This window comes from Triturus cristatus, chromosome 7, assembly GCF_964204655.1.
Source record: "Triturus cristatus chromosome 7, aTriCri1.1, whole genome shotgun sequence".
NCBI classification, from domain to species: domain Eukaryota; kingdom Metazoa; phylum Chordata; class Amphibia; order Caudata; family Salamandridae; genus Triturus; species Triturus cristatus.
Genome location: NC_140590.1, coordinates 217,901,745 through 217,917,273, shown reverse-complemented (window position 1 = coordinate 217,917,273; position 15,529 = coordinate 217,901,745). Strand labels below are relative to the sequence as shown.

General features: G+C 49.0%; 1 protein-coding gene across 1 annotated transcript in view; it reads left to right on the top strand.

Moving 5' to 3' along the window:
- LOC146809256 (uncharacterized) overlaps window positions 1–15,529 on the top strand; it is a 150,662-nt gene that overhangs the window by 20,292 nt on the left and 114,841 nt on the right. The window contains exon 2 of the mRNA XM_085614323.1: window positions 13,568–13,673. Within this exon, the coding sequence (XP_085470449.1) occupies window positions 13,570–13,673 (104 nt within the window). The 5' untranslated portion in view covers window positions 13,568–13,569. The remainder of the gene's footprint in view (window positions 1–13,567; window positions 13,674–15,529) is intronic.

Below are 15,529 nucleotides of genomic sequence, written 5' to 3'. Positions count from 1 at the left end.
CTATGATTAGCCACATTCTGGTGAAAAGCACTGTGAGAACTGGGGGTCTCTAGTTGGCAATGATATACACCTTTGACCAAATAGGGGCACTTGCTTCTAAGTCAGGTAAAGGGGATTACACTACTGGATAACCCCTGCTCACACCCTTGGTAGCTTGGCACGAGCAGACAGGCTTATCTCAGAGGCAGTGTGTTAAGCATTTGTGAACACATACAGTAATACCGTGAAAAAACCACAGATGGACTCAGGTTTTTAAAAAATAAGTATTCTTTATATAGACTTAACATAAGACTACAAATGACAAAATCCACAATACTGTACTCAAAATAGACTTAACGATGGTAAAAGTGACTTAGTTCAAGTTGCTGATAAATGCGACAAAGTTCTCACAAACGTACCTGGATACGTAACACAAAACAAACAAAAGGCTCGCAGGGATGGAGATGCGTCGGTTCCTTGCTTCGGGGGAGATGATGCGTCACGCCTCAATGCTTGCGCAGAGTAGGGGATGCGTCTTGGTCCTTACCGGAGAGCAGGTGATGCGTAGATTTTCGTACTGCGTTCCGGTTATGATGCGACAAGGTGGCACCTAAATCCGATGTGACAATCTGGTCAGATGCTAAAAGATGGCACCCTTGATGTGACAACGTGAAGATGATTCGTGCATGCCTGGTGGCCTGGCGGCCGTGCGGCGAACTCTGTAGTTTTGGAGCCGCGACAGCCCCTGCGACACGCTTCTCTGGTGATGCGATGGCAACCTCTGCGGTGGCGACACGCTTCTCCGATGATGCGTTTGGTAACAGCTTTGATGAAGGCACGCTTCTCTGGTGATGTGGTGGCGACCTCTGCGGCGGAGACCTCTGCGGCGGCGACACGCTTCTCCGACGATGCGATGGCAAGAGCTGCGACTGTGACACGCTTCTTCTCGTTAAGTCGCGCTTCCAGCTCCCAGCAACACGCAGGCTTCTGCAGACAGAATTCCCAGCAAGGAAATTCAGAGGGGAGCTGGTGGTGAAGTCTTTTGTCCCTGAGACTTCAGCAGGAGGCAAGCCCAAGTTCAAGCCCTTGGAGTAATATTCTTCAAGATGATGAAAGTTTTTGGAAAGTTCCTTCTCCTCTCCTTGGCACTGAAGACACCACTAGGCCAACCCAGAAACACAGCACACTGGCAGGGGGCAGTCCAACTCCTACAGCTTCCTTGGTTCTTCTCCTTGGCAGAGGTTTGTCTTGTTATTCCAGAAGTGATCTAAAGTCTTGGGGCCTGGGTCCCCATATTTAAGCTACTAAATCCTTTGCCCTCTGAAGGCAGAGGGACCTGTACCTAGTCCAAACCAGTTATGTGCAGTCCTGGAGCATTTTGTTTACAGAACTCCTTCTTTCCTTTGACAGTGTGGGCCGGGGCCATCAGACGCACCACAGGAGGTGGAGCCGGCATTGTGGAAGGCAGGCATAGCCCTATTCAGACCCAGGTGCTGACTCCTCCCACCACTCTACATGCAGATAGGTCTATTCAGCCCTGTGCTGACTCACCCTGTCTCCTGGAATCCCCCAGCCCCTGTCACTCACAAAACCAGACACACAATACACAAGCTAGCAGAAGCAGGCTGGATGGTTAGGTAAGAAAATACCTACTTTCTAAAAGTGTTTTTTTCAAACACAGAATGTTAAAACCAACTTTACAAAAATATGTATTTTATCATTCTGAGTTCAGGCATAAACTCAAATTTCTACCATGTTCCCTGGGTCAGTTAGGATTATAAGATGTTATAATCAAACTGCCCATTCTGGCCTATGGGGACTGGTAGCCTTGCAATAGTGAAAAACGAAAATGGCTGTAAATCACTATTCGGACATGCCACACACACCAGGGCATGTCCTACCTTATACTTAGAATGCACCCTGCCCTAGGGCCTACCTTAGGGGTGTCTGATATGAAGCAAAGGGAAGGTTTGGGGACTGGCAAGTGGGTGCACTTACCAAGTTGACATGGCAGGCGTGAGACACACTTTACAGGCTGCTTCTGTGGGTGGTACAACCAGTGTTGCAAGCCCACTAGCAGCATTTGATTTACAGGCCCCGGGCACACATGATGCACTGTAATAGGGTCTGACAAGTAAATCAAATAATCCAATCATGAAGTCACTAATCAATACATGAATTTACAATAGAGAGCATATGCACTTTAGCACTGACCAGCAGCGGTAAAGGTGTCACAAAACAGCCAACACCACAAAAAAAACTAATACAGAAGGAATGCAAAAAGTTCAGGGATGACTCTGCAAAAAGGGCCAAGACCAACAAGCACAGTAGTGGCAGTGCCTCAATGCCTGTGAGGAATTGTGAAAATACCACTGCCACATGCAGGAACTAGATAAATTCACAAGTATATTCATCTGGGGTTACAGTGACAGTCCATCAAGGTACCAGCCTTTTATTGCACTGCTTCATTAAATCCTTTAATTAAGTTGTATTTAGGCATGCAAACTAGGCGTGTCCTCCATCCACATATACCACATAAACGCGAACAATAGCTGATCTCTGTGATGAGGACAGTCACACAGTGCAAAGTTCCTTTACTGCTTACCAGAAGATTGAATTCCAGATATTTGTTTGTGCAAAGAGATATCTGTGACAAATCTGAACTCCAAATCCTAGGCCTACCACAAAATCATCCCCCCCCACCACTCTAAACCATCACTAGAACAACCCTATATAGTTATTTAATAAATAAGTAGAACCCCAATCTATCTCAAACCTGCACTTACAGTACTAAAATATATATCAAAGGGCACCCTCCTTTTAATGTTCCTTTTGTTTTCCTCTTTCCCAGCATTGCTAATTAATAAATGAATTTTAAAGTGTAGTTTTTAGGTCGGGCCTGGCAGTGCGCATGCACTGCCACATGAGGCAATCTGTATTCACTTTTACGGGCTTTGCTCACGCCCTCACTGCCAATTTCTTTAAAGTGTGTGTCTTTCCAAAAGCTTCTTGTGTCTTACTCCTCCCCTGGAGTATTGGCCTATTAACATAGCCTTTCTCTGAAGGATTTTTCTGTAGTGTTTGTGCACTCTTTGCGTCTTGTTCTGGACAGCTGAAATACTTTTCACATGTGATGCCGCGCTTGCATTTTCCAACCAGTAGTGTTTCTAAGCACACTTTATTTTGTTTTATCGGCATGGCGCCCAATTCTCAGACGGGCACTGCGCTTCATGTTTCATTTTATTGTTTACTTCCGAGGGGGTACGTGTGTGCTTTTGGGCTGAGTGAGCCCGCTTTTATATTTCATGAAGGGAGAGCTGACATCAAGATTCAAACCCAGTTCCTTAGATCCAAAGACGGCAGCTCTAGATGTTACTCCACACTCCGTGTCAAGACAATAACCTTTTTATAATAAATACATGGGCTGTATTTAATTTTGTGTGTTCCAATTACATCTACTGATTTCTGAGGGAGTTTAACATTTCAGTTTCACTCTTTACCTGCTTGCTGAGATGAGAGTTGGTTGTATATGTTCATCACAAACTAATCACATGGGGCGATGCGTAACTACACTTCCACCACCTATCTTCATTTCTTCACTGATGCAGACACGGTGGGGTCAGTCTTTGGGTGTTTTTTTGTTGAATCAGCACAGGTGATTACCAAAACAGGGCTTCACGACATTGTATAGTGTCACTATTTTTTAAAATTCTGGTACATTGGGGGGGCGTGGCTTGGCAAGCCAACATTGCGGACGTGTGCTGAGCGAGCTCTATCCAGCTTGCTGAATATCTGACAATTATCCTGACTTCCCAGATCTCTAATTGCTCATTGCGACATCTCTGCAGTGCTGTACTGGCCATATATTCGCCCGGTGTAATTTGGGAGCCCGTGGCAGCTGGAGGCGGTGTGATCGGACAGCGTCGGGGATGATGCCTAGCAGCCGGCGGTGGAGCCGGGGAGTCACGCACAGAGTCACTGGAGGCGGCTGGGGGGCGTGCGCCAAACTTGGTCTGCCCACCGGAGTAGTCAGCAGTTGGAAGAGTCCCAGTGTTCTTAGAGAGCCGCACTAGCTGACCGGGGTGTTGAGCGTTGCTCCGCCGCTCTGCAACACAGCCTGAGGCATAATCGAAGGGGAGACCCGGTGGCTGAGAAGGTGAGACGAGGCGTTGGAAGGCGAGGGCCGCGGTCCGGGACTGGGTCCCCTGGCAGTTGGGGTGTCCTGTGGAGGCGACGGTTGGCGATAGGGGCGGCTGGCCTGCTCTTCACGTTGTCCCCCCTCCCCGGCATTGTAGTGGGGATCGGCAACACAATTGGGCCGTGTGGGAGATTGTCAGGGGACCCGTCTTCTGTCTTACCCCCTCAGAAACATCCCACAGAGGGGGATCGGCGGCACAATTGGGCCGTGTTGGAAGTGCCCGTAGGGACCCACAATTTGCCCCCCCCCCCCCTCTCCTGGAACAGTCTTGGGCTCTCGGGGGCACCCACGCTGGCAGTCAGTCGGGCCGTATACAACTGGCCTATTCTATTTGGCGCCTCCCTCCTTCCGACATCGTAGTGGGGGACCGGCAGCACAACCAGGCCACGTGGGCCGGGGCTGAGAGACCCGCCATTTAGCTCTCTGTCCTATCCCCCCCAGAGTCATTCCGGGCCCGCAGGGACGCCTACATCGGCGGTAGCTCGGACCGCGTGGGCACACATTGGGCCTCTGAGACTGGGGAATGTTGCTACCAGAGGCAGGGATACAGGACTGGGACGCGCGTGGGCCTCTCCTGCTAATCTGTGACACCATCGATTTGGTGGTCGGTCGGACCACGCCCATATGACTGAGAGCCCCCAGCGGGGTGGGGGCCCAGGGGTGTTTTGTTGGCCCAGGTGTTGAGACGACTGCTGGTGGTCTACTCGCCTGTGCCCTGCCTGGCTCATCCTGGGCCTGAGGGGGGAGCCCAGAGGGCAGTTATGACGAGAGATAAACGTGGCAGTGGCTCGACCAAGCAGGGCCCCATAGACAAGTTCACAGGCTCGGGAGCGGCGGCGGGAGCCTCCGGGGGCCAATCGGGAGCCATGCCGGACAATGCGGCCTCATGGCTGCCATCACCCAGTCCAGGGACATGTTGGATGCAAAAATAGGGGCAGTTGGCTCAGACGTTATGCTTTTGCGACAAGATCTGCGCAATGCGGTGTCCTGTATCACTGAGGCCAAGACCCGTATCTCTGGTGTAGAAGATGATGTCACTTTGCTGAAGCAGAAGTTTGCAATGATGGAGACTGTGAAGAGGGGCCTTGCACTCAGAGTGGAGGACGCAGAAGGACAGGACCGACGCAATAACCTCGATTCGTTGGGTTTCCGGAGGGCTGTGAAGAGGGTAACATGGAACGATTCCTTACGATGTGGTTAGACAGCTGGTTTCCCCTGAGGCCATGGCCCGATGATTTGTTGTGGAGCGGGCCCACAGAGCACTTATGCAGAAACCCCCGGTGGGGGCTCGCCCACGGCCAGTTATAGCAAAACTGTTAAACTATCTCGATAGGGATGCTATACTGAAGCAGGCTCGAGCCAAAGAACCTCTGCTCTACAATAATGTTCGCATCCTTATAGTTCCTGATTACACAAGGCCAGTCCAGCAACAGCGCCAATCGTTCACAGCAGCGAAAGCCCGCCTGAGAGACCTTAAGCTTCCATACGCCCTATTGTTTCCGGCTCGCCTTCGAGTGGTATTTCGCTCCCGCACCCATTTCTTCGACACCCCCGAGGAAGTGTTCAAGTGGACAGACGAAACAGTGCGGGTGAGGGCCCACACGCCACCTGGACGGGAGTCAGACTCCTCATCAAGCGAGGTGGCTCGGGGGTGCCCCCGAGTTCAATGGCAGAGGAGTAAAAGAAGATCACGATCCCGGCGGTGCTCCTAGTCATGCTTTGCCTCCTCTCGGGGGGGGGGCACTACACCAGGGCGATAGACATTGGGATCCTAACATATAATATCAGTGATGTGTTGCAGAGTCAAATTGGGTGTTTCTCTGTGGAGTCCTGAAGTGGGCTGGTCTCTCTGCCAGGATTGTGCTGGTGGGAAGGATGCCTGGAGGACATGGGCTGTGAGTTGGGGATCCAATGGTTGGGGCAGTGTCCATCCCCCCATTGGGGATTGGGGTCTAGCCCTGCCGCAACAGATACTTTGGTGTTATTGAAGTATGGGTTGGGGGTTTGTTGGGTGGGGGTTGTTCATGTTTACAGATCGCACGTCCACTAAAGGCCTGTTACATTTTACACATGCATCGCCACAGTTCATCATCCATTTTGAAAGAGGATGTGCCCCCTCATGGCTAGTGTACCCAACAGAGGACAGGTGACCCCGGGCAGCCTCCGCATTATTCGCTGAAATGTATGCGGGGCCCTGGATAAAATCAAACGTGGGGCCATACTCCACCAGGTGAAGTGGGCTAAGGCTGATGTGCTCATGCTACAAGAAACGCACCTTATAGGTAAGAAGGCCCTTTGCTTGCAACACTATGGGTTCCAACAGGTCTTCCATGCCGGATTTACGAGGGGTTCATGGGGAGTAGCGATCCTGATGCACTGTAGAGTTCCCTACACGCATATACAGCAGTGGACCGATACACAGGAGCGCTATCTGTTTATTCGGGGCAAGCTCGGGGAGGGCCCCCTGGTGCTGGGCAGTGTATATTCTCCCCCCCTACGAGGGAATCTGATAGAGAAACTGCAATCCCTGTGGGCAGACATGCCGGATGAGCTATCCACAGTCGGCGGGAACTGGAATAACGCTATGGATCTGGTCAAGGATAGGACTGGGGTTAGGGGTAGCCCCAGGAGCAGTCTTTCCATGAAAAAACATTATTGGTAACGGGGTTGGACTGGGTTGATGCATGGTGGCATATTCACGGTGATTCTCAGGGACACACCTACCTCTTGATGGTCCACAAATCATTCTCCAGAATTGACTATATCTTTGTTCCCGGGCGGCGTTCAGTAGGGTGGCGTCGGCGGAGATTTTACCCCGCGGCCTCTCGGATCATTCCCCGGTATCCATTGAGCTTTATATGGGTAGGGGGAAGCGACCATTTCGGTGGCGCCTCTCAGTGTGGCACTTACAGATCGAAGAATATGGTACACATATGAGCGAAGCATTTGTCCAGTACCTGATGATAACGAGGGGTCCGTTTCTAGCACCGCCACTCAGTGGGAGGTGCTGAAGCCCACTCTTCGTGGGGCAGACATATCCTGGTGCGCAGCGGCTCGCAGGAAGTGTAGGGAGGAACTGACTCGCGCAGAAGCAGACATAGAGGCACTCGAGCGTCAGAATCGGGAGGCAGGGGGGGACAAGTGTGTGCGACAATTGCTTCTTGCACAACAGGCCTGTGCTGCCCTACTGATGGCCGAAAAACGCTAGGTCTGCAGTCGGATATACCAATGGGGGGACAAGTCCAGCAAGATGCTGCATCGACTCTGTCAGCGCACCTTCCACTCCCAGGCCCTCCCGGGAATTCTGGACTCGGCAGGAATACTGATTACAGATCCTCCTGCCATAGTTTTGCTACATATTATGTGGATCTTTATGCCCCCCAGGAATGTCTGTCAGCATCCACCATTGACAAGTTCATAACAGACCTACCACCCAAGGCGGTGTCAGACGAGGTTCGGAGTCAGCTGGAGGTCCTTTTGACAGACGAGGAGCTGGGAGCGGCCTTGGGAGGGCTCAACCCCAGGAAAGCACCTGGACCCAATGGGTTTCCAAGTGAATTCTTCCGACGCTATAATGTACAGTTGGCCCAACATTATCGGGTGGTGGTGGAAGAGGCCCAGGATTGGAGGCATGCGGAGGTGGTGGTGTTCCATAAGCCTGGTCGTCCCCCAGAGCAACATGCCTCATACCGCTCAATTTCTCTCTTAAACGTGGAGGCCAAAATTCTAGCAACGGCACTAGCCAATCGCCTCTTGCCCCATATTACTACGCTGGTGCACCCTGATCAGGCGGGGTTTATGCCCCAGAGAGCGACCAGACACAAGATTAGGAGGGCACATGCAGGGGTAGCAGCTATTTGCCAGACCGTGGAACCGGCGGCACTTCTTTTGGTGGATATGGATAGGGCTTTCGACTCCCTGAGCTGTGTGTACCTATTCGCATTGTTAAGCAGACTCAATCTGGGCCCACGCTTCCTTTCTTATATAAAGCTCCTATACACGATCTGACGCCGTGGGTATGGGTAGCGGGCGCGATCTCCTCCACTTTTTCTATTAAAAGGGGCACACTGCAGGGATGCCCCCTGTCTCGATATTTATTCGCTCTAGCTATGGAACCCCTGGCGGAATGGGTGCGCATGGATGAACAGGTACAGGGCTTCGAGTGGGCCCCGGGTCTGTCCGATAGGATCGCGCTGTACGCGGACGATGTCCTCTTCTTTCTTACAGCAGTTGACAGGACGGGGCCACGGCTTCTGCGTATCATGCAGATCTTTGGGGAGACATCGCCTCTGTATATGAATCCCCACAAATCCACATTGTGGGCTCTGGGGGATCGGATGAGAATGGGCACATGGGCGTTCTCGGTTCAGTTGGTAGCAGGAGGCCTGAAATATCTGGGGGTATTTCTCTCGGACGTACCGGCAATCACCTGGGAGCAAAAATTGGCCCCGGTGTGGGAGCGGGTTCGTGCAGACCCTAAGTCCTGGTCCCGTATGCCCCTGACATTGTTCAGTAGATCGGCAATATTCAAGATGGTGGTGCTTCCCCGGCTCCTCTACCAGCTACAGAATCATCTGTTCCCGATCCCGCCTAGATGGTTCCGGCTGGTGAATTCTGTGCTTGGGCAATTCTTGTGGGAGGGGGGAAAGGTGCGCGTAGCACTGCGTACATGCTTCCTGTCCACCTATTGTGGAGGTCTCGCGTCCTTGCATATTCTCTCATACTACCAGGCCTCGCACTTGCTGGTCCTCAATGAGTGGTGGTACAGTGATAGGGGAGATCCGGCGTATTCGCTAGAGCGACAACTCATGGGACGCCACTCACTACACACACTTTTGTACTCGGCGCAGCTGCAGGGTACGTTGCCATCGGCCACGCAGGTGATGTTCTCGATTTGGAGGCAGGGGCTGCGGCGTATGGGTTGGTGGAATACCCTGACACGGGAGACCCCTCTGTGGAATAATGGGCACGTGCCCCAATTGTCGGCCCTTCAGGGATTTTGGGGATAGGATGACATTGGTATCTCAACCCTGGGAGATTTCCTGAGGGGCACGACACTCAAACCATTCTGGGACCTCCAGAAGGAATTCCTTATGCCACAGTCACAATTTTATCGATACCTCCAGTTTCGTCATGCCCTGTCCCCCAGTCTGCAGGGTCTTGAGTCCCTCCCTGAATTTAGTCCACTGGAAGTAAAGGTTTTTATGGGGAACATACAAGAAAAGAAGATTTCCCGAATATATCAATCCCTGGTCACTCACTGCTCCCCCACACTTCAAAAGCTCTGTGGGGACTGGAAGGAGGATGTGGGCAGTCTGGAGAAGGAGGACTGGACGGAGGCCTTGGCAGCCCCGCGGGGTGCTGCCATAGCGATGCGACTCCGCCTGGTCCAGTTGAAATATCTCCACAGGGTCTACCTTACTAGGGCACGGTTGTGGCGGGCAGGGCTGATCGCTTCCCCAGAGTGTCTCCACTGTGGTCGGGAGGAGGGCACGTTAATACACACGGTCTGGCGGTGTACATCCCTGGATCGCTTTTGTAAGGGAGTCTTTGCATGCTTTCCGAGGTCCTGGGATGGGAGCTGCCTCGTGCACCGCAGTTGGCCCTGCTCCATGTCATGGAGGGGATAGGTGGCAATGTCTATAAATAGCATCTCATGCTATTAGGCTTCACAGTGGCAGAGCGAGACATTGCTAAAGCATGGAAGGCGGCACAGGCCACCTCAGTGGCTGCATGGAAGAATGGTTTGGATTTTTGCATGGGGTTGGAGCAACCTATCCTTGTAGCCAGGGGATGCCCGCGCAAGCATTATAAAATATGGAAACAATAGGCAGACTATCGGTTGGAGCTGCCAGCGGTAGCGGAGGCTCATTAATCAGGCTAGTTTCTTGGTCTGTAAGGACGGAGGGGAGGAGGGGCCGGGGGGTGCATGTTATCATGCTAAGATGATTCGATTTCACATCTAGGCTGTGGACAAGACTATGCGGACTTAGTGCGATCATAGGGGGTGGGGCGAGGGAGGGTGGGAGATGGTGAGGGGTTTCTAAATCATTTAATTTGTCCTTGTTATGCATTTATTTTTGATTTTGCCAACAAAAGTCGATTGCTTTCATGGTTATATATGGTCTGATTCGGCAGACGTCTCTGGTGTGCAGAGCCCTCCGTTGTATATGCAAATTGACAAATAAAATATGTTTAAAAAATAAATAAATTCTGGTACATTATTTTACTCTAAGACAACGTACATTGACTTTCTCTCCACTAACAGAGCTTAGGCTGTGCCAGGCCAGTGAGTGTTGTAGTAAATATATTGTGTATCCACACCGTTTCCGTCTCTCTCTCCGCAAATATCTTTCCACAAGACTGACTTCAAAACATAGATAATTGAACGTTAATAGTTAGTTGAATAAGGGGAGAGGAATTGGCCTAACGGCTAGAGCGATCGACCTTGAATCTGGCGAACCTGGTTCGAGTCTTGGCAATGACGCTGAACATCCTGTGAATCACTTAATCTCCCCATGCTTAACAACAATGAACATGTTCTCATGTAAGGTAACTGGTGCTATGCAAAGCGCTCTGATACCCGATACCGGGTCAAGATTGCGCTATATAAAACTCTGTAAGATAAAAAATAAATGTTAGGAATCTCGAGCTAGGGAAAAAGGGCTTCCTCACGTGCATAAAAAATAAATAAATACCCTGTAAAAGCTTCACTCTAAGAGGCTTAAAAGTAGTAATATGAAAGAAAAAAACATAGAATTCGCTATTTTGCAACATCAGTAACTTACCCCATACAAAATGTACACAGGCGACATCCTTGTCGACAACATGTCAAAGACCAATCTGGTCTTCAGGCCCAGATGAGAGGCCTCCCTCATTCAGGTCTGCAGCGGCACTTGTCGGCATTCAATCAGTCATTCCTCAATCACTAAATATCTGCCCGGTGTTTACAATGCCAGCCAATGAAGTGCCATCACATCTTGGTGTCATCTATGATGTCACCAATATTATCATCTGTGTTATCATCAGTGATGTAATCGATAGCGTCACTTATGATTTCACCAGTTAAGACATATACTATATAATTTGTGGTGACAACTATGATGTAATCAATGCTAATGACACATAAACTGGACCAAGTGCGTTAGACTTTACAAAAGTCGCAGATTATATTACACAGTTATTGTTTAACAATAGGAGAAATGTGATTTGCCCTATATCACAGGATGTTGAGCCAAGGTCGGGACTGTAACCTGGTTATCCATTTCCAACGTCAGCAGCTCTGACCGTTATTCTGCAATGATAACATTAGTTATGTCGCAAAATAAAATATTCGTGATGTCACGTACGAGGCCATAAACACTGTTCTGGTTAGGTTCTTAGGGGTGGGTAACCAGCTTTAATACAATATATGTACTTTTTCAGGTTAGAATTGAACACTTGAGAGGAGTAGCTTTGGGGGGGCGTGGCTAGACGCCCAAGGAGTATGGACGCGTCTCTGTGAGGCTCCCGGTCCCGGAGCGGAGAAGTCCGACTTTGCGATGATTTCCTGGGAAGCGGCTGGCAGGATTTAGCATCGGAAGCGCTCCTACATCGCGCACGATGTTACACGAGCCGATTTGAGCCGATTTACTTTATCTTTCTCAGGTAATGAGCGTCTGCCCGTCTCTGCAGCATTGCGGCCGCCATTTTGAATTTCGGCGGAATGACCTCTCTTCTCATGAGCTTCCACTACAAAGCGATATCAAGACATAATTCTAGTGGCAATTGGTGTCTCCTTTACCCATGATGCCTACAAGACCGTTTTTCCTGGTTTTTCTTTGTTGCTGTTTCTGTTTTTACCTCAGCCTACATGGATACTAGCAGTGGCCGCCATTTTAGGTGATGGTTTGCCTCATCATTCTCTCCTGCTATATTTTTGCTGCCCAATTCGGGATAGGCGCTGGCTGGGACTGCATAGTCTTGCTTTGGTTCCACGAAAGCTCCTCGCTGCTACTCTCCATTACCACTTTTTTCACGGATTGTAGCTTCTAGTAACCTTATTGGAAAATAAGTTCTGGACTGCTTTCTTCACCCTCGCTACCACCTTGCTTGTTGACTCACGACTAGCTACTGCGCACCATATTTGGTAGTTTCTTCTCCTCTGTGCCTTGCTGCTAGTCCTACTAATTTATGGGTAGGACACAGGGCGCTCATACCAGTCCGTCCCTACCACCGCGTTCATTTGTCAAAAATTCTACTTTGTTCTCACAACTTTCCAAGCTGGAAGATTCGCAGCTGCCTGAGGAAGGGACTGAGCATTTGACGATGGATCCTGTACCTGCTACAACTGCCAAGTCGAACGTGAAGAGGCTAAAAAAAGACCCTCCCTCGCCTCCCAAAACATCCTCGGATCTCTCCATGGAACTTTTGCTACATGAGATAAGGGCTCTTAGACCCTTTATGGAGGAAACAAATTCCAAATTACAAGCTCTCTCTGACAATTGGGGGCAACTCGACACAAGGCTTACAGCAGTTGAAAATAGTGTTGCCACCCTTAGTGACACTACTAAGACTGTTCCTGTCTTGCACTCGCAAATTATTAGCCTCCAGAAACAGGTCGAAGACCTTGAAAATCGCAATCGGAGGAATAACCTCCGCATTTTTGGCCTGGGGGAGGGACTTGAAGGAAGTGACCCTATTGCGTTCTTTAAGACTTTCCTCCCTAAAGTCCTTCACTTGTCAGACGGAACTATGCTCAACATCCAACGAGCCCACAGGTTAGGGCGTGTTCCTTCTGTTGGCTCCTCTCCCCAACGACCGAGGGGTGTCATCATCTACTTCTTAGAATATACAGATTTGCTAAAGGTGTTGGCGGCAGCCAAAGCTCTTCAACGTGTCACATGGTCAGGTTCCACGCTGTTCTTTGCGCAGGATTACTCTAAGGCCACTGCCGACAGGCGCAAAGCTTTCCTGAATCTCCGACCTGATCTTCGTTCTATGGGGGCTGGATTTGGCCTCTTTCACCCTTGTCTTTTCAAGGTCACGTACAATAATAGGACTACGACTTACGAAGATCCTGGGCGCCTGCAGAGCTTTATCGACTCACACAGGATGGATGCCACCACCTCTTCGGGAGCTCCCTCCTCACATGTTGCTTAATCGTTACTCAATATTTTTGTCTTTCTATCATTCTTCCTGCTTTATAGTCTCTCCAATTGCTAGTTGAAAGTTGTTCCCATTTTATTCTATATAGTAGTGCTAGTTATTTGTGCCGTTCTTCACTGCATTAATGGTTCTGCATTTTTACAGTATTGTTCTTTTATATTTTTTTGGCTCGTATTTTCCTGGTGCTTGTCTTTTACAGTTGCCTCTTGAGACTAATTTTTGTCATATGTTCTTGTTTCACAGTTATGATGTCCTCTTATACGGTCTTCCCCGTTCCCCGCCGGATCCTCCCTGGACGTGTGTCTGCTCCATGTGGTTCCACCCACCCTCCCACCCATTCTCTCCTTTTGTAGATATGTTTTATATTTTGTTGTGCGTCTTCTCTGTTGTATTGTTTTTGATTTGGTAATCTACTTTTTCATGTGTATCTCATTGCCTTTCTGGTATCCTTATTGCTCCGACTTTCTCTCTCCTATTTACTTCTATCCTCTTCTCTATGCTTGCTTCGTCTTTTTCTTCTGTCTCTCTCTTCAACCAAAAGATTTCTTTTGTGCCATGCATCTTTTCTATTTCCTACGGATTTTGTACTGCACTGACTTTATGCTTTCTAATTGCATTCTGTATTACTTATGATTGCTCATGTCTTTGAAACTGGTTACATGGAACGTCAGGGGTTTACATTCTCCCATTAAGCGGAAAAGGATCTTGACCCATCTGGCCAATTTAAATGCGGACATTGTCTTTTTACAAGAGACTCACCTCTCCGCTGATGAATCGTTAAAGTTGAAAAGGGGTTGGGTAGGGGAGGTCTTCTTCTCTCCTGGGGATGGCAAACGGAATGGGGTGATGATTCTTTGCCGCAAATCTCTCCCGCTTATGTTATTGACCCAGAATTCAGATGTTAACGGACGATGGTTAAATGTTAAACTGTCCTTTAAAGGGGTTCCTGTTTCTCTGTTCAATGTATACGCCCCAACCTGCGGAGAACCATCTTTTTGGTCCACCTTAGCTGCTCAAATTGCCCTTGGTTTAGAGGATAATTTTATTTTTGCTGGTGATTGCAATCAGGTTTTTGATCCCTTTATAGACAGAAGCTCCAAGGTTTCTTATATTCCTAACAAACCTCAGAAATCATTTGTACGAGTTATTTCCCAGCACCAACTCTTTGACGCCTGGCGTCTCTGTAATCCAACCACCAGAGAGTACACTTTTTATTCCCCCTCACATCACACTCAATCGAGAATTGACTACATTTTTGTTTCTCACTCTATCTCACAAACCCTTACACACGCAGAAATTGGCCCTATTCTGTTATCAGATCATGCCCCTGTGTCAATTGGTCTCGAAATTCTCCCTCAGGCCACAGGTCCTAAAAGGTGGCGCTTTAACAATGCCCTCCTTCTGGATCCGAAATTTACCGCTGCTTTTACTACTTTTTTTGAAGAGTTTTTGTGTTTAATACTGACCAATCCAGGGCAGCCAATCTCACACAAACGCTATTTTTTGTGTATAATCGTATTCTACTCACTCCAAGTGTTTTGAGCAGAAGATTCACATCTACTCCAGATACGTGTTGGTCATGTTCGTCCCCAAACGCGGACATATTTCATGCGCTATTTCTATGCCCGCTTGTGCAAAGCTTTTGGGAGCGAGTTTGGTCCCAAATAAATTTAATTTTTGACACTACATTTCCCTTTTCTATCCCCCATATTTTCTTAGGGAGTCTCTCATCATGCTGGGAGAATGTCCCAGGTAATACTAAAATTGTTGACTTGCTGTTAGCGGCTGCGTTTCAGCAGATCACGGTTAATTGGAAGGACTCTACTAAAATTTCTTACAAGGCGTGGTGGTATGTAGTCTGCCATAATCACAGACTGGACACCTCCTTTGTATATCCAATGCAGTTGGCAACGAAGCGTCTGGACTTGTGGTCCCCTGTTACACTTTACCTTGACTTGTGTGCCAAAAAATCCTCTCAGCTAAAGCCGTCCCAACCAGAGGTCTTGAAACCCCCATGAACCCCTTATGCGTTCCCAGATTTATTTCCAAATTTTAATACTGTTTTGAGTTATTTTCTTTGCATCACTAGCCTATCTTTTACTCATGAGTTTGTCTTTTTTATTTTTAGCAGTATAAGTCTATTGTAATGTAATGGCATGAACTTACCGCTTTCTTTTTGTTCTATGTAAATGGATTACCTTGATA